Consider the following 21,531-nt stretch of genomic DNA (forward strand, 5'->3'; position numbering starts at 1 on the left):
CTCGTGGTACCCCTGCTTATACTAATCTAAGCTGACCATTTTGTTCCAATTTGTTGGTTGGTCAGTGGGCTAGTAACCCGCCACCGTAAAAACTAATTACTCAAGAAACAGCAACAGATAGCCTCGGATTGACTTCTTCTTCTTCTGTGATGACGACTAATGCACGCCCCCGGACTGGATTCTTGAAAACGGCCGATTGTTTTTGTATTGGATATTGGAATGTTAGAACAGTTAATCAAGAAACACAGCCAGGAAAACTCAACAGTGTTATGAGAACCCTTTATAAGTTCCGTATTGACATAGCTGGACTTTCTGAGACCAGGCTTACTGGTTTTGGGACTTTGAAATCTGAGATTTACCACATCTTGTATTCCGGACTTGAGACTAGAAAAGAAGCAGGTGTCACAATGGCACTAAGTAATCGGGCCAAAAAATGCCTAGTGGACTGGGAACCAATTGGTGAGCGGATTCTTCGTGCCCGTTTCGCCACTTCACAGGCCAAATTGACAGTTATTGTAGTGTACGCCCCAACAAATGATGCCTGTGATCGAACCAAAGATGACTTTTATTGTGTGTTATCGAATGTTGTTGCAAAAATGCATCGTCATGATATTGTGACTGTGTGTGGGGACTTTAATGCTAAAGTTGGAGGTGATGCTTCTTATGCCCCAACTATCCTTGGTAAACATGGACTGGGGGAAATTAATGACAATGGTGTGTGACTAATTGATTTTTGCTCTACTCATGAACTTATCGTCGGTGCAACATGGTTTCCACATAAACAGATTCACAAGTATACTTGGAACTCGCCTGATGGTGTAACACAAAATGAAATTGACCATATCCTAATTGAGAGGCACAGGCGACGATGTTTAGAGGATATTAGAACCTTCCGAGGTGCCGACTGTTATTCCGATCACCAACTTGCTGTTGTCAAGTTCAAGCTGAAACTAAAAACTGTGACAAAGCCCCAGTGGCCAGTGAAAACCTTTAATTTGAGGAAATTGCAGGACCCGAACGTATTGCAAAAGTATACTACAGCTTTGTCAAACAAGTTTTCCCTTCTAAGGGACGAAGTGTTGCTTGATAGTCAGTGGGAAAAAATTGCAGAAACCGTGAAAGAGGTTGCACAAGAAGTTGTGGGCTACAACAGGAAGAAGGAAGAGCAGTGGATATCTGAAAGTAGTTGGGATATTATTGATCAAAGGTCACAACTCAAAATCCTCGTAGATAAGTATGACCATAGCATGACTTGTTCTAGAGAATATGTAGATAACCTGAAAGCACAGTACAAGCGTCTCCATAAGCAAGTCAAAGCAGCAACCAGGGATGATAAGAGGATGTACCTCAAAACTATGGCCGAACAGGCTGAGGCAGCCGCTAGACGGGGAGATAGCCGTACTGTGTATGCCATAACAAAGCAGTTGGCGGGTATTTCATAGGCGTCATCAACCCAAGTTGAAAGCAAAGATGGCATTTTATTAACCCAGACTGATGACATAGTCCGATGCTGGAAAGAGCATTTTAGCAAGGTACTAAATCAGATGCCTCCCACAACTACTTTAAATATCCCTGAAGAACCACTGTTCTATCTCGGAATATGTTCTGGACCTCTCATACTTATTGAAGTCAAGGAGGCCCTAAAGACTTTGAAAAACGGAAAGGCTGCAGGCAATGATGGCATATCACCAGAATTACTGAAGTACGGTAGAAGCGCCCTAGCCGAACCCATATTCGAACTTCTTTCCCGTGTTTGGGATGAAGAAAAAGTCCCTAGTGAATGGTCGAAGGCAGTAATTGTAAAACTCTTCAAAAAGGGACAAAAGACTAAGTGTGATAATTGGAGAGGAATTGCTTTACAGTCTGTTGGCAGCAAAGTCCTGTGCCAAATAATTCTGGACGTGATTCAGAATAAAGTGGAGAAAGCTAGGACAGATAAGAAGCACGGATTCTTGTAGAGCAGATCATATTGTGACCTTACATTCAGACCGAAAGTCCTGTTGGATAAATCCAATGATTGGCAATCTTAGCTACTTATAGTATTTATGGATATTCTCAAAGCTTTCGACTCGATACACCGCGGAACCATGTGGAAGATTTTAGTACATTATGGAATTCCGACCAAAATTGTAAATATAATTAAAGCGCTATATCATGATATCATGTGCACAGTAGAGACAGAGGGTGGCCTAACGGAGTGGTTTTCTGTTAAGTCAGGTGTAAGGCAGGGCTGCATTCTATCACCATTACTGTTTGCCATAGTGATAGATTTTGTTCTCCGTGGATGCAGTTTTAGTGGCGGTATACAATTAAATCCACTGAGAGAACTCAATGATGGTGATTTTGCTGACGATGTTGCGCTTATTACCCACGATCCAGAAGATATGCAACGCAACATTAATGAACTTGGTCGTATGGCAAATGCTGTCGGACTCTCCATAAATGCTAACAAGACCGAATCAATGTCGAATGCAGTCATACCTGACTTAGCCAAAGGACTTTTGGTTAACAACGAGGAAATTGAGGAAGTGAGAGAGTTCAAGTATCTCGGCAGCATTCTTACACAAGATGCCAATTCCGAAAGAGAAATACTGTGCCGAATATCATTGGCTGGGTCTGCTTTCAGCTATCTTAGAAATGATTGGAAAAATAATAAATAGTCCCATAAGTTAAAGCTTAAAATTTATAATAGCAATGTGGTCTCTGTCCTTATGTACGGCTGCAAAACTTGGAGCATCACTGCTCAGCTAGAACGACGACTCCAGTCATTCAACAATAATTGCCTAAGGTCTATCCTAAATATACATTGGACGGAAAGAATACAAAATGATGAAATCTTTTGTATGACAAACCATACCCCCATCCTTGATCTTATTAGAAAGCGCCGATGGATGTATTGGGGGCATATGATGCGAATGGGGGAAGGAAGGCTGCCGCACGATGCATAGTGTTGGACACCCCCCGGTCTCCGCAAATCAGGGAGACCGAAAATGACCCTTGGTAGGTCGCTAATGAAGGAGGCGAAGCTGGCGAGGTCCTCGTTGGAGGAGCTATGGTTGAAGGCTCAGGACAGGTCGTCGTGGTGAATCACTGTTGCTGCCTTATGCGCCCCCAGGCGTAGGAGGACCTAAGTCTAAGTAAGTCTAATGGATGTTTTGTGCAGCAGCACATTGCTTTCCTTCTAACGCATCAGGGGGATATCGCTATTATTTGTCAAGGGGTACGCGTTTTTTTAAGAGAGTGGTCTACGCCACAAACAACGTTGATGATCCTGTTTTTTTTTCACATTGGTTTTATCTGGCATTACAAGCTAACTGTTGATGAGGAACAAATGCAAAAACTAATATCAAGTCTGTGCATAGCTTAAGGGTATATCAAATCCCATTAAGGGGGCCTGGGATATAATTGTCTGTCAAGCAACTATTATTGTGTTATAGCCCCTTAGGGAGGTCAGATATAGCCCTAGGCATTATTTAGGCTTTTACTGATTTTGTGGGTATGCCATTTTTTTCGTTAAGGGTACTTATAGAATAGAAGTATTCTTGGGCTAACTCTTTTCTTGGTGTTCATAAACAACCTAGGGGACAACATTGTGAAAAAACCTCACTGTTTGTGGATGACACACCAGCAAAAACATCAATTGCAAAAGACAAAGATCACAGTGAACAAAAAAGGAGCTTCAGGCTGACCTGAAGAAAATTGAGGCGCGGGCAGATGCATGGCTTTTAAGTTTTAACACATTGAAAACGAAAGAGCTCCTTATTTCTAAGGCGCGTAATATGAGGGCGCATCCTGATTTCGTCTTCAAAGGAGAGGTAATAACGCGACTTGATACACTATGCCTACTTGGAGTTAACTTTTCTTCGGATCTCTCATGGACCGAGCGTCTCAGTAAAATTAAATCCTCTTGCAACAAGAAGTTAGGAGTAATCCTAACATGCAAAAGGTTAGGAGTTATTATCATACTCAGCTTTATGGAAAATAAAAACAAACCTGCAAAATCAGCAAAAGTTTGCATTTAGTATGCGTTTGATACAGTGGATTTTAAAATTTTACTCAAACGTCTACAGTCCCTTGGAGTTCGTGGTAATTATCTGAAATAGTTTGATAGTTTTTTAAGTGGAAGATCTATTCCAGTTGTTTTAAATGATGCATTTTCTTCTCCCTATCAAGTGAAGTGTGGTGTACCTCAGGGATCTGTCTTGGGACCACTTCTGTACCTTGTGTATGTTAATTCAATGCGTTTTTACTTACCGGAGTGTTTTATCAAGACTTTCGCGGATGATACTGCTTTAACTATGTCTAGTCGAATGATTGATGATCTATTGTTGAAATTAAATAGGGTTTTAAAGTCATTTTATGTATTTACAAGTTTTAGCCTTTTGTCAGTGAATGTTAAAAAAACTAATTTTATGATTTTTAGGAGAGTTGGTAAGCCGCCGAGTGTTGTTGGAGAAATATTTTTTAATGGTAAGGCTTTGTCACAGGTGCATGAGGTGCGTTATTTGGGCTTCCAGCTTGATTGTAATTTATCTTGGAAGCACCATAGTGATCTTTTTGCAACATAAGTTGCTAGAGGTCTGGGAATTTTGCGTCGTTTGAAGCATTTTTTACCATTGTCGGTTCTTTTATTATTGTATCATAGTATTGTTGCGCCTTATATGTCTTATGGTTGTGTCATTTGGTCTAGCAATTTTTATGCAAATTTCAAAAGAGTGCAGATTTTACAAAATAAAACAGTACGTCTTCTTGGGAATTATATAGAAAATGTGAATGATACCGCGTCATGGTTTAAAAAATTAAGAGTGCTTAACATTGGTCAGATTCGCGATTACCAAGCTGCTATTTTTGCCTATAGATGTTGGAATGATGTATGTCCTCCAGTTTTTACAAATTATTTTCGCGTAAATAGTTCACTCCACAGGTATGCGACTAGAGAGACGGAAAATTTTACGGTTGAGCATCGAGACACCACACGTGCAGGTTTCGGGATTCGGTATTTGGAATGATATCCCAGTTGGCGTTCGGGAAGCTGAACACATTGGGTCGTTTAAAGTAAAAATAAAAAACATTTTTTGGGAGAGGGGAGGTAATTTATTATTATTGTCATCATTAATGTCTTAATTTTTTTTTTCTTTTCTTCATTGTTTTTGGTAATTTTGTTTAATTTGAGAGAGTGTACAAGTTTTTTTTCAGGTCTTTTTTTTTTTGAGATTTTGAATTTTGATAGGTTGAGAATTATAGGATTGCAGCCGTCTTTAATGAGGCTTTTTTATCCTTCTCCGGGCGGTTGCTTGTATATAGTTTATTTTGTAATTAGTAGTAAATAAATTCAAGTCAAGTCAAAGTTGAATCATAATGCCAAATAAAGCCAATTTGGAACCTTGAAAGGTGAAGGGTCTTTCTTCAGGAATTCTAAACTTTTAAAGATAATATTCATGTGACCTATAGGCTTCTTATCGAATTTTTATCTCTTTTCTAAACCTTTTCAGTAAGATGCTTATTGAATAGCAGTAAAAAATAAACCAGATACATTTTTAGATACAAAGTAAAAACAATTCATTTTTAGGCTACCATTTTCAGTACTTTCAAGGGAGGGGAGGGGTAAGCCCTCGGACCAGATGAAATAAAAAGCCTATTTTTTTCTTACACCACTTTTCCCTTCCTAGGAAAAGTTCTCTGGCCTTCCACCCCAAGGGTGTAAAATAAGTGTACCTGTGTCTACAGTGCTGTTATTTTTATTATTTTTTAAATATTTTATTTTATAATATTTTATTTTAATAATAATATATTATTTTAATATTTTTATTCTTATTACACGAGCTTCATGTTTGACGTTTTAGCTAAAATGGAAGAGGATGAAGCAGAGAAAAGAGGTATCCTGTGTCTCAAGTCTATAAAAGTCTATGGCACAACTGGGGACTTAAGCTGTAGCAGCAATCAGTTTCCACGACTATATAATCGAGACTATGAACATGTTGAGTTTATTGACCATATAGTGACAGAAAGGGACACACTCCAGGGACTCTCATTAAAATATGATTGTACTGTAAGTATTTTATCAAGTTTATGTACAGTTTACCTATATTTTTAACAAAGAAGAAGCTAAATCATCCTCTTGTTTGATCGTTGTGATGCAATAGCTTTTTTGGTTTTGTCATAGACAATTGATATGTATATTCAACAAATTGATCAGTATGTTCAACACACTGATTTTGTTTGCTCTATGTTATCTGTTACACTAATTATACATAATTTTGCTAATCATTATAAATATGCTAAATTGTCCTCTCACATGAAAAAAAGATTAGTAAGTAGTCAAACCTCATCTGTGTGGTTAATAAGTTATCTACTAAATTTCTGTCTCATGATAATCTGCTTTTTATTTTCTGCTAATATTGTAATCCTGTCTTCCAGTTTTAATTACTGATCCCCTAAGTTCAATCCTGTGCTGAATAAAAATATTCTGTGACTAAGATGGTTGGAGATAAGAATGGTAACTGAAGCCATAGCCGGAATTAGAAATTTTGGGAAGTATCTTGCCCAAATTAGAAGGATTGATTCCACAGTTGCATGATGACCCTTGAAACAAGAAGACATCTTCTTGAAGATTGTCAAGCTAAGAATATATCATGGCTGGAGTTTTCCCATCTTTTCAACCTCAAACTAAAGGATATTGCAGGGAAGGAAGGCTTTGACTGCTGGCAGAGTATATGGCAAGGGTGAAGGGAATCGCATCTACTTTGGGTTCCCCATCCAATAATTAGTTGTTTTTTTTAGGGCTATGGAGGCAATGGGTCTTTGAGGCCTTTGTTTCAATACAGGGGTTTTTGTGGGTCCACACTGCAATAGTTTATAAATTTATTGCTGTTCTGTTGTACTTTGTTGAAGAAAGATTCCACAAGAGCTGAAGCAATGTTGGAAATCTAACAAAAAAAAACAACAAAATAGTGAAGATAAATCCTGTTGCTTTATTCCCCCAACCGATAATTTTTTTTTAAGGGTGTGGAGGCTTTGAGTCCTGAGCCTTCACTCAGACGTTTTATGGTTCCACTTCGCATAAAATTGCGAATTTATCTAATTGTGAATAAATTAAATTGCGAATCTAATGTACCTTGCCCAAGGAAAGATTTTAATGGAGTGAAAAAAATGTTGGGAATCAAGAAAAAAAACAAAAAACAAAACAAATATTGATGATAAATCAGCATTATCTGTTGCCTTAATAAAAGGAAATTGTAAAATTAAACTAAATTCTTGAAATAAAACAGAAAGAAATGATAGCACACATGGGCGTAGGGAGGGGGGGGCAGCTGCCCCCTCCCCTCCTAGACTTTTTATTTTTCTGTTGCTTTATTCCCCCCCCCTAGACAATATGCTGCCTACGCCCATGATAGCACATATAGTACAAGCTCTTCACTATCCAAATCTTACCTATCTAAGACTCAGCAATTTTATAATGAACCTTACCGTCATTCAAACAAATCCCAAATTTGTATAAATATTAAATAAAAATCGTTTAAAAAATTCTGCCTACGAGGAGAGACTAGCCCACAAATCCCTAGTTAAGCTACCTATTTAAATTTTACCATTGACGTTACTGAGCTGTATATATTATAGTAAAAAGAGTTACATGGAAATTAACCCAACCCAAGTTCCCATAGCACCTGGACAAAATATTCCCAATTCAATGTATTTACAGATCTGTTTTCAAGTCCAACCATCTTGGGTATACCATCTTTAGGTGGTACCTACAACCTCAAAGGTGCACCCGAGGCATCGTTCTTGTGCTTCCAATTTGAGACTTGTTGCCTAGTCATCCCTCAGTGATGACGTAGGAGTGTAATAGTGGTCTTTGTCTAACTCTTCAAAGTTTGAGTTATCTATTATATAATATAATGGTGTGATGTTTATGATGTAATACAATAATTTAATAAAAACAGAAAAAGTAAAGCCACCTCTCTTGCTTGCCAATGAGGACACCAGCCAATCAGAGGAGCATTTATCAATGACTGTCTAAAACTCAATTTGACAATGTCCAGAAAGTTAAATCAATGAAGAAAGATTAAGTCAGCTAGTGTGATGACTCACACATAATTTTTAATGCCATAAGCCAATATATTTTCTTGGTCATATTTAAGCGGGAAAAACTAATACATTTAAAGTGCCAATGAAAGCAATTTATATATGGGAAAATAATGACATTTATCTGAATATTTAGTGCCAATCTTTTCACCTGATTTATCACTATTAATAATAATAAATGTATTACCACTTTATATATAATAAATATAGTCAGATGATATACAATACGATCCGTATTTGATCATATGTGGATCCCTTTGGAGCCTCAATTAAAACCTCTTAGGAACTTCAACAAAACCTCAGAGGATTTGATTAGTATATTGTATGTGATTGGGTGCTGTAGACATTTTTTGTTCTAGTCTACTCTTTTTTAGTAGTATTTATGAATCTTATTAATTCAACTTTTATTAATTTTATTAATTTTATAATTTATTAATTCAACTTTAGCAACAATGTTGTGAATAATTGTGAACCAAAGTTTGCAGAATTTGTGTAATTTGTCTGCCAATCCGTTCTCAATTTGAATCTTTGCAACTCTCAATCAAGAAGCCTAAACAGGGGGTATGAAAGTTTAGGAGGTGATTTTTTTGTAATGAAGAAACAAAAAAGGTATTTTCCGAAGTCCAGTGGTTTTTCTTAGTTTTATTTTTCTATTGAAAGTTTAAAAATGAAATTTTTCGAAAGCTAGCGTTTTAAAACGGCCCCGCCCTAATTGGTACCCCTGTGCCTAAAATTAATATTACGTTTCGACAAGATTCAAATTCCGCTTTGGAAAGCAGATTTTACGCTAACCCAATGAAAAAAATGTCTTCACATGGACAAATATCTGGTTCGCTTGAAGAATAAAATGAAAAAGAATTTCTTGTTTTAGCTGACAAAATTGTGTTCAGAATAAAAATAAATATGTTTGTCTACTGGCAAAGGTGTTTGTCTGGTGCTCTGTTTCATGCATGCACGGTTGACAAGGACACATTCTATTTACATCACATTTCATTCTGTTTTTTATAGTCAAAATTTTTAATTTTTATCCCCCATCCCCGTTTCTTATGGTTCTAAAATTGCTCTGCATAAAATTTAACGTCTCTGCCTTGAATAGTTTAGCTACAATTTCAGCGAACAGAAAGAAAGATAGAGAGACAATGGATTTTTTATAGACACAAAATAAAAATAGGCTACTTTGTTTTTAGACTGGGAAATAGGCTAGTAAAATCTTAGAGAATTTCGCTTTCAATTAGGCATACCGATTCGATTTCATGTTTACACGTCGCTTGCACGTTTTTGCTTGTCAAAATCTAAAGTACTTAGTCAGATCTCACAGTGCGTTTGAGCACGCCTTACCCAACATATTGGAATAACACAAACTTCCCTACATGTAATCTATAAAAGATAACCAAAATACTTGTCAAGCCACTTATTAACTAAAATGCTATGGACAACTAGGCAAATAACAACATTAATTAATAATGTTATAGTTAATAATTTATTTATTAATTTATTAAATAATTTATTTCAAAAAATCACTATCACAAGCCCTAAAGTTCCGAATTTGGACTTTAGTCAAAATATTATAAAAAAAACACAAGAATACTGGCAAAAAGAATGCCAAAACGACAACGAAAATGACAAATTTGAATAAAACAATATTCGTAAGTCAATTATCTAACCATAAAGTGTCAATTAATAGTTAAAAAGATAAAAACTGGTCAAACTAAACTAAAAAAAAGTACACGTTACATATTCTAATTCGTAATTACCCCATAATTTATATCATTAGGATTGTCGTTAATAGAAGAAAAATCAGAGGAAGGATTGGTGACAAAAATATATTTTCCAAATTGGGGGGGGGGGGGGTTAATGAAAACACCAAAAAACGTATTTTTCAATGAAAATAGCTAAAAAAGTATTTTTTGAAATCTTTGGGGGGGGTCAAATAAACCCCCCTCTTAATTGATGGTGCTGATATTCATTGATTTACTTAGAAACACCCCAAAAAATTGAGACGAGAGTTTCTTTATGAAAAGCTATGAAACTGTTTGAATGCCTATTTCAAATAGTAGGCTATACTTCTTACTTTCACGTACTACTTGAAAGAATGCTTCAGTTCATCAATAGGAAGGTTTTCTTTTGTTTTGAAAATAGTTGTTACTGAGTAGAGAAACGAATTTCGTAGCTCTGATCCACAAATTCTAACCCTCATAACTGGAGCTCATTTTAAAAAATGTATTTTTAAAATCTGGAGGGGGGCAAATTTACCCCCCCCCCCCCCCCCAATTTACGCCACTGGTCATCAGTGAACCACCTATATTCCTATTTAAAGCTTAGCTTTCATCGAAAGATAAGGAAAACACAGTGGTTCTAATTAACAAAATGTTCGGGGAAGGGGGAAGGGAAATGCATTTGTGAATATCCAGTTTTGAAATAGTTTCGCGTGTGGTGCCAAAGCTGATTTAAAGAATCAATTTTTTTATTAAAAAAAACGAATCTTATTTAAGAAAAAATGAAATTAACGATTGCTTGTAATTATACCTATTTATTACTTTGTTTTAAAGTAAAGTTGTTGATTGAATGTTTCAGCTCAGTTCAAATTTCAATATCATTGGTTTAGGTATTATTATTGTTTTACTTTCAGAGGAAAAATATCAAAAGATATAATTGTTGAGCAATGATAATTCATGTGTGAGGCAATTCACAATTGTATAGCCTACATAAAAATTGTAAAAAAAAAAAACGATATCAATTTAAATCAACCCCCGTTTTACTCAACCTCCATGCAACTGATTAATTCCTCATTTCCCAACCTCATTTAATTCATTCCCTATTCAACTCAACTCCAGCACTAGTAAGGTTAGATGAATGGGGTCGTGTTGAATGGTGTTGAGTTAAGTGTGGGCCAAGTTGCATTAGGTTGAATTAAATGGGGATTGAGTTTACTCGGGGTGATTTAAGTAGGGTTTAATTGATCAAAGATTGGACTGAACGAGGGTTGAGTCAAATAGGTTGAATTAGAATCACACCAAGGAACTTTTTTAAATACAAAATTGAATTAAAACATATTTATCTCTTCTCTTTTTAAATTAAATTATTGGTCTTCTGTTAGAAATGTCAACTAAATTGTTTTTGATTTTTTTTTTCAGATGGAAGACATCAAGAGGTATAACCAACTGTGGAGTAATGATAGTTCGTGTGTGAGGCAGAAAACAATTTTAAGAATACCCATTAGACAAGGAAGTGACAAAATGCCAAATAGTTTAAACAGCACAAGTAATTCAGAGGATAGTGAAACTGATCTCGTTATGATTCCGGATGCTCAGAATAGTAACATTAATAATGAAAATGCTGATGACTTTTTCAGTAGAATTGATTCGTCTATTCAAAAGCTGAAAAAGAAGTCATCTATGGATCAAAGTTTGAGGTTTGAGGCGTTTTCTTTTATTATTTTATTACCAGCCTAGCACAGGAATTACCCAAATTTTGTATACTTTGAGACGATACTTTCATACTCTGTGTCTACTCAGGGACTGATGTAGTGGGGGGGGGGGGGGGCAAGGTCCGGTCTCACCTGAGCTCCCAAATTTTTTTGGATTTCTGGGCACTTATTCAGATTGTCAAATAATTTGTCTTTACCATTGCCTTTTCCCCTGAAAACTTTCATTGAACCCCCCCCCCCCCCGAATGAAAATTCATTCGGATGAGCCCGCGCCTGATATTTGTTTTTTTTTAAATTTATTTTCTAATATGATGGATAAAGAGGATTCAGAATTGTAGAAAGCGTTTTAGCTACGTAAATTAAACTTTCAGTTATTTTTAAGAATTCATTTTTGAGGGACAGATACTTTACGTCACAGTATATAAATATTAGACAGTATGATCGTCCCCTATCTCACCCATTATAAAAACCCGGACCGAGATGCTAGTGCTCCGGAGAACGTAAAAACATCAGCGAAATTAGATCATTTCACGGTAGACAAGTCAGATTTCTCTTGAACGCGAAACTTGGCTTCAACGTTGGAACACTAAATTTTGAAGAAACTAATTTTAAATTAATTTACTCCAATACATATATGAAAATCGGTAATTAGTAGTGCAATGTTATTATTAGATGTTTTTAGGAATTAAAAGTAGGTTTCGAAGTCTCAAGTTGGTTTCAAAGGCATTTTGAGAAAGTTTCTGCCAAAACACGTGTTCCAGGGTAATTGGACCGCTGATGGCGGATCAAATGAGAGGAGCTGTTTGTACGCGCTAATGAAAGGGTATGTGGGAGGACCTGTTTGTTCACACCGAGAATGAAGAGCCAGAAATCGTCTGCGGTGAACTTACTGCTAATTATCTTTATACAGCGCTTTACGTTCAGGAACCGAAATATTTAATTTTCCGTTAACTGTTTTAGCCAACTGTTTTAAGGTAGAGGACAAACAGACGATATAATAAATATAGAAAGTCCTAGATATCCTAGTTATGTGTTTTGATTGGTTGGACACCTAAATAAATGCCCTAGTTTTGGATTTTGAAAATTTGTATTCGACTCAACCCGTCTGGAGAAGTGGTTCCCGAATTTCCTGTCATCAGGATATTTACAAGAAGGGGCTATCACAAGTAAGAACTGATGTCATTGATCTGGTTTTTGACAGCATGACCGACGTTTGTAGGGGAGAAAACGAGGAACCATAAACCTTTTTTGACCTTTATTCTTATAAAAGGAAATAAATAAATTTTATGCATAATTTAGGTTTACGCGATTTAAAAAAGAATATGTTAAAGACCTTCAAATAAACATAAATTTTGAAAAAAATGAATGAATTTATAGTTACTATTGATCCGTCCTAGACGAGGGGTTAGCATTCTAGACTTAAAATCTTTTGTCCGTGAGGGCAGGGGTTCAAATCCTGGTGTTTCTGGTTATTTGATTTGGAGTGGGAGTGTAAAATACACTGTGACTGTAAAATAAGCCAAAGTCGATCCAGCTCCAAATGGGTATCTGGGCGGAAAATACGGGTAACGTCGGATGAATTGCCCCCAACCACGTATTGCAATCCTGCCCGATGGTAGAGAATCATGAGATCGGTACCTGTTCCAGGCAGACCACTGGTTAGCATGACAATTTTGTTTTATCCTTTCAGAAGTAAGTTCTTCGCCGTAACTCACATTCATTTTCAATTTATATTCAGTATTAACAATGAACAAAGAATTTTATAAAATCAATATCTTGGAGATATTTGACATGTGTTCTTATGGGAAGAATTTATGAACACCCCTTTACAAAAGTTGGGTCGGGTCTGGACCTCGGAAAGGTGCAGGACGTGAATTAACGTCACTGTTCATAAGGTTTGGCTGAAATCTTCAGATGGGTTTTGACTTGTGTTCTGATTACATTAATTTAAGCCCTCCCCAGGTCCTCACAGAGCTTGGGTAGTTTTGGCGTGAAAGAGACATAGATTTATGATTTTAAGAAATTGGATGGAGATTTGACAACCCGTTCTGATAGATGGAATGATAGGAACTATAGGACTCTCTATCAAAGTATATAGTAAATTATTGTTTGTATCTGATTTGCATTTAGCTATTGATAAAAGTTCCCCTAATTAATACCTGATCCTGTGGTGGCACAGTGGATTGATGCTCTGCTTGGCAATAAGTTATCGATCCTTGCTGTGGCAAGGCTGGGCGACAGGCTTGCTACTTGTCCCGGTTAGAAGACCCAAGAGGTGAAACGTCGATTCGACGCCCTCAGCACCAGTGATGGCCCTGGAGGATCTTTATCATTTTGTCTTTCAGACGCAATCTATGCATCTTACTAGCTCCTATAAAAAAAGGCCATGCAACTGAAATGTCGATTTGACGCCCTGAGCAGCAACTATGGCCCTGGAGGATCTTTATTCTTTTGTCTTTAAGACGCAATTTATGCATCTTACTAGCCCCTATAAAAAAAGATCCAGCAACTGAAACGTCGATTCGACGCCCTGAGCAGCTATGGCCCTGGAGGATCTTTATTCTTTTGTTTTTAAGGCGCAATCTATGTATCTTACTAGTCCCTATAAAAAAGACCCAGCAACTGAAACGTCGATTCGACGCCCTGAGCAGCAGCGATGACCCTGGAGGATCCTTATCCTTTTATCTTTAAGACGCAATCTATGCATCTTACTTGCCCCTATAAAAAAAGACCCAGCAACTGAAACGTCGATTCGTCGCCCTTAGCCGCAACTTTGGCCCTGGATGATCTTTATTCTTTTGTCTTCAAGACGCAATCTATGCATCTTACTAGCCCCTATAAAAAAGATCCAGCAACTGAAACGTCGATTCGACGCCCTGAGCAGCCGGAATGGTCCAGGAGGATCTTTATTCTTTTGTCTGTAAGACCCAATCTATGCATCTTAACAGTCCCTATAAAAAAAGACCCAGCAACTGAAACGTCGACTCGACTCCCTGAGCAGCCGCTATGGCCCTGGAGGATCTTTATTCTTTTGTCTTTAAGACGCAATCTATGCATATTACCAGCCCCTATAAAAAAAAGATCCAGCAACTGAAACGTCGATTCGACGCCCTGAGCAGCCGCTATGGCCCTGGAGGATCTTTATTCTTTTGTCTTTAAGATCCAATCTATGCATCTTACTAGTCCCTATAAAAAAAAGACCCAGCAACTGGAATGTCGATTCGACGCCCTGAGCAGCAGCTATGGCCCAGGAGGATCTTTACCCTTTGGCCTTTAAGACGCCATCTATGCATCTTACTAGTCCCTATAAAAAGAGACCCAGCAACTGAAACGGCGATTCGACCCTGAGCACAAGCGACGGCACTGGAGGATCTTTATCTTTATATAGATCTTTATCTATGCATCTTACTAGTCCCTATAAAAAAAACCCAGCTACTGAAACGTCGATTCGACGCCTCGAGCAGCAGCGATGGCCCTGGAGGATCTTTACCCTTTTATCTTTAAGACGAAATCTATGCATCTTACTAGTCCCTATAAAAAAAGACCCAGCAACTGCAACGTTGATTGATGACCCTGAGCACCAGCAATGGCCCTGGAGGATCTTAATCCTTTTATCTTTAAGACGCAATTTATGCATCTTACTAATCCCTATAAAAAAGAACCAGCAACTGAAACGTCGATTTGACGCCCTCAGCACCAGCGATGGCCTTGGGGGATCTTTATCCTTTTATTTTTAAGAGCACCAACGTTGGTCCTGGAGGATCTTTATACTTATTCTTCAAGTAATTCCCGACTCAAAGAGAGTCTTCATAGGTACATCACATATATAATTGGAAATTTTGGGACGAAAGTTTTTTTATGAGAATGGTCCCAAGGATTTTAATTTCGGCCCTTTAATAATACGGATTGAAGATCCCTGCATGACTATATTCAACAAGGCAGAATCTAAATACTTTTTATTATAATATATTATATACAAAGCCTGTGTTTTATATAGACTATATATGATTTGGGGCCGTCGCCCCAAGAAATTTGTAAATTATCCAGTAAAATGTTCATCTATTACACAATTGCTTGTAGACGCTAATAGATAATCTCAGATAATTTGCAAATTATCAACTTGAAAGTTACCCAGTACAATGTTCACTCAGTTTTTTTGATATATATCACACTATTACTGGTAGGTGCTAATAAATTATGATAGATAACCTTATGGTTAATTATAGGCAGCGCGCTAGCGCTGCCTAAATAAAGAACGATGTGGGCACAATGTGTTTTTTTTTCTTCAGCCGGGTACTTTGTATCGAGTTGTCGTAGAAACTTCGTATCGAGTTGTCGTAGAAACTTCGAAAAGGGCTCATTCGATTGGAAATTGGAGTGACTAGTGCCCTTTTTAATAGTCGAAAGTGATTGGAGAAGCAACTAGCCCCTCCCCACGCCCATCAATCCCCCAAACACATCCAATCAACATTTTGAGATAGCCATTTTGTTCAGCGTAGTTGATTTCCAGATAGAATATTATATTTTGAGGAGGGCACTCCCCCACAACCCATGGGGTAAGGGTTTTATATTATGCCCTAAGGGCATATAAGAAGGATGTTGGCACAACGTACTATGTATTATGTTTTTCCTTTAGAGCAGAGCACTTCATATGGAAGGGGTCGTCGTGGAAACTTCAAAAGGGGCTCATTCGATTGGAAATTGAGAGTCCTAGTGCCCTTTTTAATAGTCGAAAGTGATTGGAGGACAACTAGCTTTTTCCAGATAGAAAATATGTTTTTGAGGAGGACACTCCTCCACAGCCCTCAGGGCAAGGGTTTAAAGTTATGCCATGGGGGTATTTAAGGTTTTTAAAGAAGGTGTTGTCGTAGAAACTTCAAAAAAAGCTCATTCGATTGGAAATTCAAAGGGCTAGTGCTCTTTTTAATAGTCAAAAGTAATTGGAGGGCAACTAGTCCCCCCCCACCCCCGTCAGTCCCCCAAAATCAACCAATAAATATTTTGAGATAGCTATTTTGTTCAGCGTAGTTGATTTCCAGATAGAAAATATGTTTTTGAGGAGGACACTCCCCCACAACCGTCAGGGGAAGGATTATAAGTTACGCCCTGGGGGTATATAAGGTTTTTATTGAAATCTTTGTCTTAGAAACTTGAAAAAGGGCTCATTCAATTTGAAATTCAAAGGGATAGTACACTTTTTAATAGTCAAAAGTGATTTGAGGGCAACTAGCCCCCCTCTCCGAGCCCACCTTATCCCAAAACACATCCAATAAACTATTTTAGATAGCCATTTTGTTCAATCTAGTTGAAAGTTTTGGAAATTATATCTTTTATGATGACAACCCCTCCCCCCCACAACCCTCAGGGCACGGATTGTCGGTTATATCCTGGGGCATATAAGGTTTTTATTGAAAGTGCTGTCGTAGAAACTTCAAAAGGGCTCATTCAGTTGGAAATTGAAAGTGGTAGTGCCTTTTTTAATAGTTGAAAGTGATTGGATAGCGACTAACGCCCCTCTCACGCCCACCATTTTTCAAAACACATCCAATCAAAATTTTGAGATATCCATTTTTTTCAACGTAGTTGAACGTTCTGGAAATTAGGTCTTTTAGGATGATAACCCCATCAGAGCCCTCCAGTTCCTGCCAAAGGTTTGGCAAGTTGCTGCTCCTGGGGGTATATAAGGTTTATACAGAAAGTTGTTGTATAAATCGATAGGCAGCACGATCGCGCCTGCCTAAGTAAAGAACGGGGACATCTCGAGAGACGAGGACAAGAAGCAGGGGACTAAGTAAAAAGGAGGACGACTCCCCCACAACTCTCTGGGCAAGGGTTTTGAGTTATGCCCTGGGGCATATAAGAACGATGTTGGCACAATGTATTATTTATTAATTTTTTCTCTTAGAGCAGGGCACTTCGTATTGAAGAAGTTGTCGTAGAAACTTCGAAAAGCGCTCATTCAATTGGAAGTTGGAGTGGCTTGTGCCCTTTTTAATAGTCGTAAGTAATTGGAGGGCAACTAGCCCCCCCCCCACGCCCATCATTTCCCCAAACACATCGAATCAAAATTTTAGAGATAACCATTTTGTTCAGCGTAGTTGATTTCCAGATAGAAAATATATTTTTGAGGAGGACACTCCTCCACAGCCCTCAGGGCAAGGGTTTTAAGTTATGCCCAGGGGGTATATAAGGTTTTTAAAGAATCTTCAATAAAAGCTCATTCGATTGGAAATTTAATGGGCTCTTGCCCTTTTTAATAGTCAAAAGTGATTGGAGGGCAACTAGCCCTCACGCCCGTCTGTTCCCCCAAACACGTCCAATAAAAATTTTGAGATAGCCATTTTGTTCAGCGCGTAGTTGATTTCCAGATATAAAATATATTTTGGAGGAGGACACTCCCCCACAAACCGCAGGGCAAGGATTATAAGTTGGTACCCTGGGGGACTATATAAGGTTTTTTTATTGAAATCTTGGCAAAGGGCTCATTCGATTCTGAAATTCAGGGGTGATAGTACACTTTTCTAATAGTCGAAAGTGATTTGAGGGCATCTAACCCCCCTCTCAAGCCCACCTTTTCCCCAAAAACATCCAATCAAACTTTTTAGATAGCCATTTTATTCAACGTAGTTAAAAGTTTTGGAAATTAGGTCTTTAAAGATGCCGCACCCCTCCCCCCACAGCCCTCATGGCAAGGGTGGCTGCGTATCGGTGCGCCGCCGTAGGGAAACTTCGAAAAGCGCTCATTCAATTGGAAATTGGAGTGGCTTGTGCCCTTTTTAATAGTCGAAAGTGATTGGAAGGCGACTAACACCCCTCTCATGCCCACTATTTCCCCAAACACATCCAATCAAAATTTTTAGATAGCCATGTTGTTCAGTGTAGTTGATTTCACATAGAAAATATTTTTTGCAGGAGGCCAGAACAAAATTTGCACTTTACTGAAAAAAATACAAGTGTTTTTACTTTTATAACTTTAATAAATCAAATAATATTAACATTTTAATTGCTAACTATCAGTATATGTATATTAAACTGACAATGCACATTCATTTCAGTTTTTTTGCAAAAAATTTTGTTCTGGCTCTGGGAAGGCATAGGTGTTTTTGTTTCAACTTGTGTTAATTTATGCTCGTTTTGGCTTGACTTTTACTTTTTCTTGCTTTTCTTTGAAAAACTTATTTTGTGGAAAAGTTTTTAAATTAATTAATTAATATATTTAATATATTTTTAAATAACTAAATATGTATAAAGGGAATTTAAATCTATGAATATTATATATATATATATGTATATATATATATATATATATATATATATATATATATATATATATATATATATATATATATATATATATATATATATATATATATATATATATATATATATATATATATATATATATATATATATATATATATATATATATATATATATATATATATATATATATATATATATATATATATATATATATATATATATATATATATATATATATATATATATATATATATATATATATATATATATATATATATATATATATATATATATATTATATATATATATATATATTATTATTATTATTATTATATATATATATATATATATATATATATATATATATATATATATATATATATATATATATATATATATATATATATATATTATTATTATTATTATTATATTATTATTATTATTATTATTATTATTATTATATATTATTATATATATATATATATATATATATATATATATTATTATTATTATTATTATTATTATTATTATTATTATTATTATTATTATTATTATTATTATTATTATTATTATTATTATTATTATTATTATTATTATTATTATATATATATATATATATATATATATTATTATATATATATTATATATATATATATATATTATTATTATTATTATTATTATTATTATTATTATTATTATTATTATTATATATATATATTATTATTATTATTATATATTATTATTATTATTATTATTATTATTATTATTATTATATTATTATTATATATTATTATATTATTATATATATATTATTATATATATATATATTATTATTATTATTATTATTATTATTATATTATTATTATTATTATTATTATTATTATTATTATTATTATTATTATTATTATTATTATTATTATTATTATTATTATTATTATTATTATTATTATTATTATTATTATATATATATATATATTATTATTATTATTATTATTATTATTATTATTATTATTATTATTATTATTATTATTATTATTATTATTATTATTATTATTATTATTATTATTATTATTATTATTATTATTATTATTATTATTATTATTATTATTATTATTATTATTATTATTATTATTATTATTATTATTATTATTATTATTATTATTATTATTATTATTATTATTATTATTATTATTATTATATATTATTATATATATATATATATATATATATATATATATATATATATATATATATATATATATATATATATATATATATATATATATATATATATATATATATATATATATTATTATTATTATTATTATTATTATTATTATTATTATTATTATTATTATTATTATTATGTATATATTATGTATATATATATATCTATGTATTATGTATTATATGTATTATATATCATATACTATTATATATGTATATATTATGTATGTATTATTATATATGTATATATGTATATATCTATCATTATTATGTATTATTATTATGTATGTATATATGTATTATTATGTATATATTATTATTATTATCATTACTCATTATACTTATGTCTTCAGCTATTATCGTTGATTGCGTAGAGTTTTTATTAGCATAATTATTATCAGGAGTATGATCATTATTTTATTATTAGTGTTGTTACCATTATTGTTATCATCTACTTATTACCACTATTTTCATCATTCTGATTATTCTGTATTTACACAACAACTCGCCTCAGATTAGACACACACACACGTTGGCGTCAAATGAACCCCGGGGGCGAAGGTGACAGTGTGGCCCCTAGAGCCGTTCTACCTAGGATTTTGGAGATCCCATTTGTTTAAGTCTTTGTCATCTGGGCAAGGGCGTTGTCAAGGTGGGAGCAGTCGTCCTATCGTGAAGTATACGAACTGTTGAGCACATTATAACTGTATTTTCACGTATCCTATATATCAGACTAGAGAGTTATCGTGTATGATCATATATGTCTGATACATATATATGGGATATACTGAAACGTCTATGATATCATATCAAATATGGGGGCTATGATAGCTGCGGATATGTATGATATATGATACTACATTTCTGTGTTCTATATTTATAAGGAAGGGCCTATTTCGCACCTGTTCATGAGCCCAGAGTCGCCAGTGGCTTGACGTGCGTTTTTCATGTCGTTGATGCAGCCATTATTTAATCTAGACACTACAACTTATGAGACCATAAATGTTCTCAAACGTACAAATGCCAAGCTAGCCCAACACTCCAGTAAGAGATTATTGACTACAATCTGGTTGCAAATGACCTCATGACAAACGAGAACTGCGTCCTCCGCTTAGACCGTCCTCAGAGCCAGTCTGCGCTAAAACATCTACTTTATCCGATTGCTGGGTACAATGCCTAAAATGGCATGTCGACTGAGTTCATTTAGACTCTGTTACCTGAGATTATCGTTCCGAAATCCTGAGCGTATCTTGGCGAGTGGTACGAAGCTTCCAGGCTCTGACCAAATAGCGACAGTACGCACACGAAAGCGCGTACGGACAAGACGATTCCAAATCATGCCAGACCCGTTCGCAACCCGTAAGGAAGGCCGTTATTTCCTCATCTGTAAGATTCCAGTTTTCTTTGCATCTACCAAGCTACCAGGTATGCATTTATTAGGTGATAAAAGTATATTTGGTTTTGGCTGTATAAAATAGCAAGAAGACAATTAACTTGTGATATAGCTCATATTGCATACAGATAGGAGGTGA

At 35.1% G+C, this 21,531-nt stretch overlaps 2 protein-coding genes across 2 annotated transcripts; both read left to right on the plus strand.

The window, feature by feature from the left end:
• Nucleotides 1-149: 149 nt before the first annotated feature.
• Nucleotides 150-1,442, plus strand: LOC148943315 (protein CFDP2-like). The gene is made up of 2 exons (XM_089101092.1): nucleotides 150-716; nucleotides 786-1,442. The coding sequence occupies exons 1-2, from the start codon at nucleotides 150-152 to the stop codon at nucleotides 1,440-1,442; spliced, it is 1,224 nt and encodes a 407-aa protein (XP_088957218.1).
• A 4,388-nt stretch (nucleotides 1,443-5,830) lies between these two features.
• Nucleotides 5,831-11,534, plus strand: LOC148943316 (lysM and putative peptidoglycan-binding domain-containing protein 2-like). The gene is made up of 2 exons (XM_089101095.1): nucleotides 5,831-6,049; nucleotides 11,217-11,534. Exons 1-2 carry the CDS (start codon nucleotides 5,849-5,851, stop codon nucleotides 11,532-11,534), a joined length of 519 nt encoding a protein of 172 aa, XP_088957221.1. The 5' UTR covers nucleotides 5,831-5,848.
• The last annotated feature ends 9,997 nt before the right edge of the window (nucleotides 11,535-21,531 follow it).

The sequence above is a fragment of the Artemia sp. Qi Xiang Cuo genome, chromosome 15 (genome assembly GCF_049724085.1).
Source record: "Artemia sp. Qi Xiang Cuo chromosome 15, ASM4972408v1, whole genome shotgun sequence".
In the NCBI taxonomy this organism is placed as follows: domain Eukaryota; kingdom Metazoa; phylum Arthropoda; class Branchiopoda; order Anostraca; family Artemiidae; genus Artemia; species Artemia sp. Qi Xiang Cuo.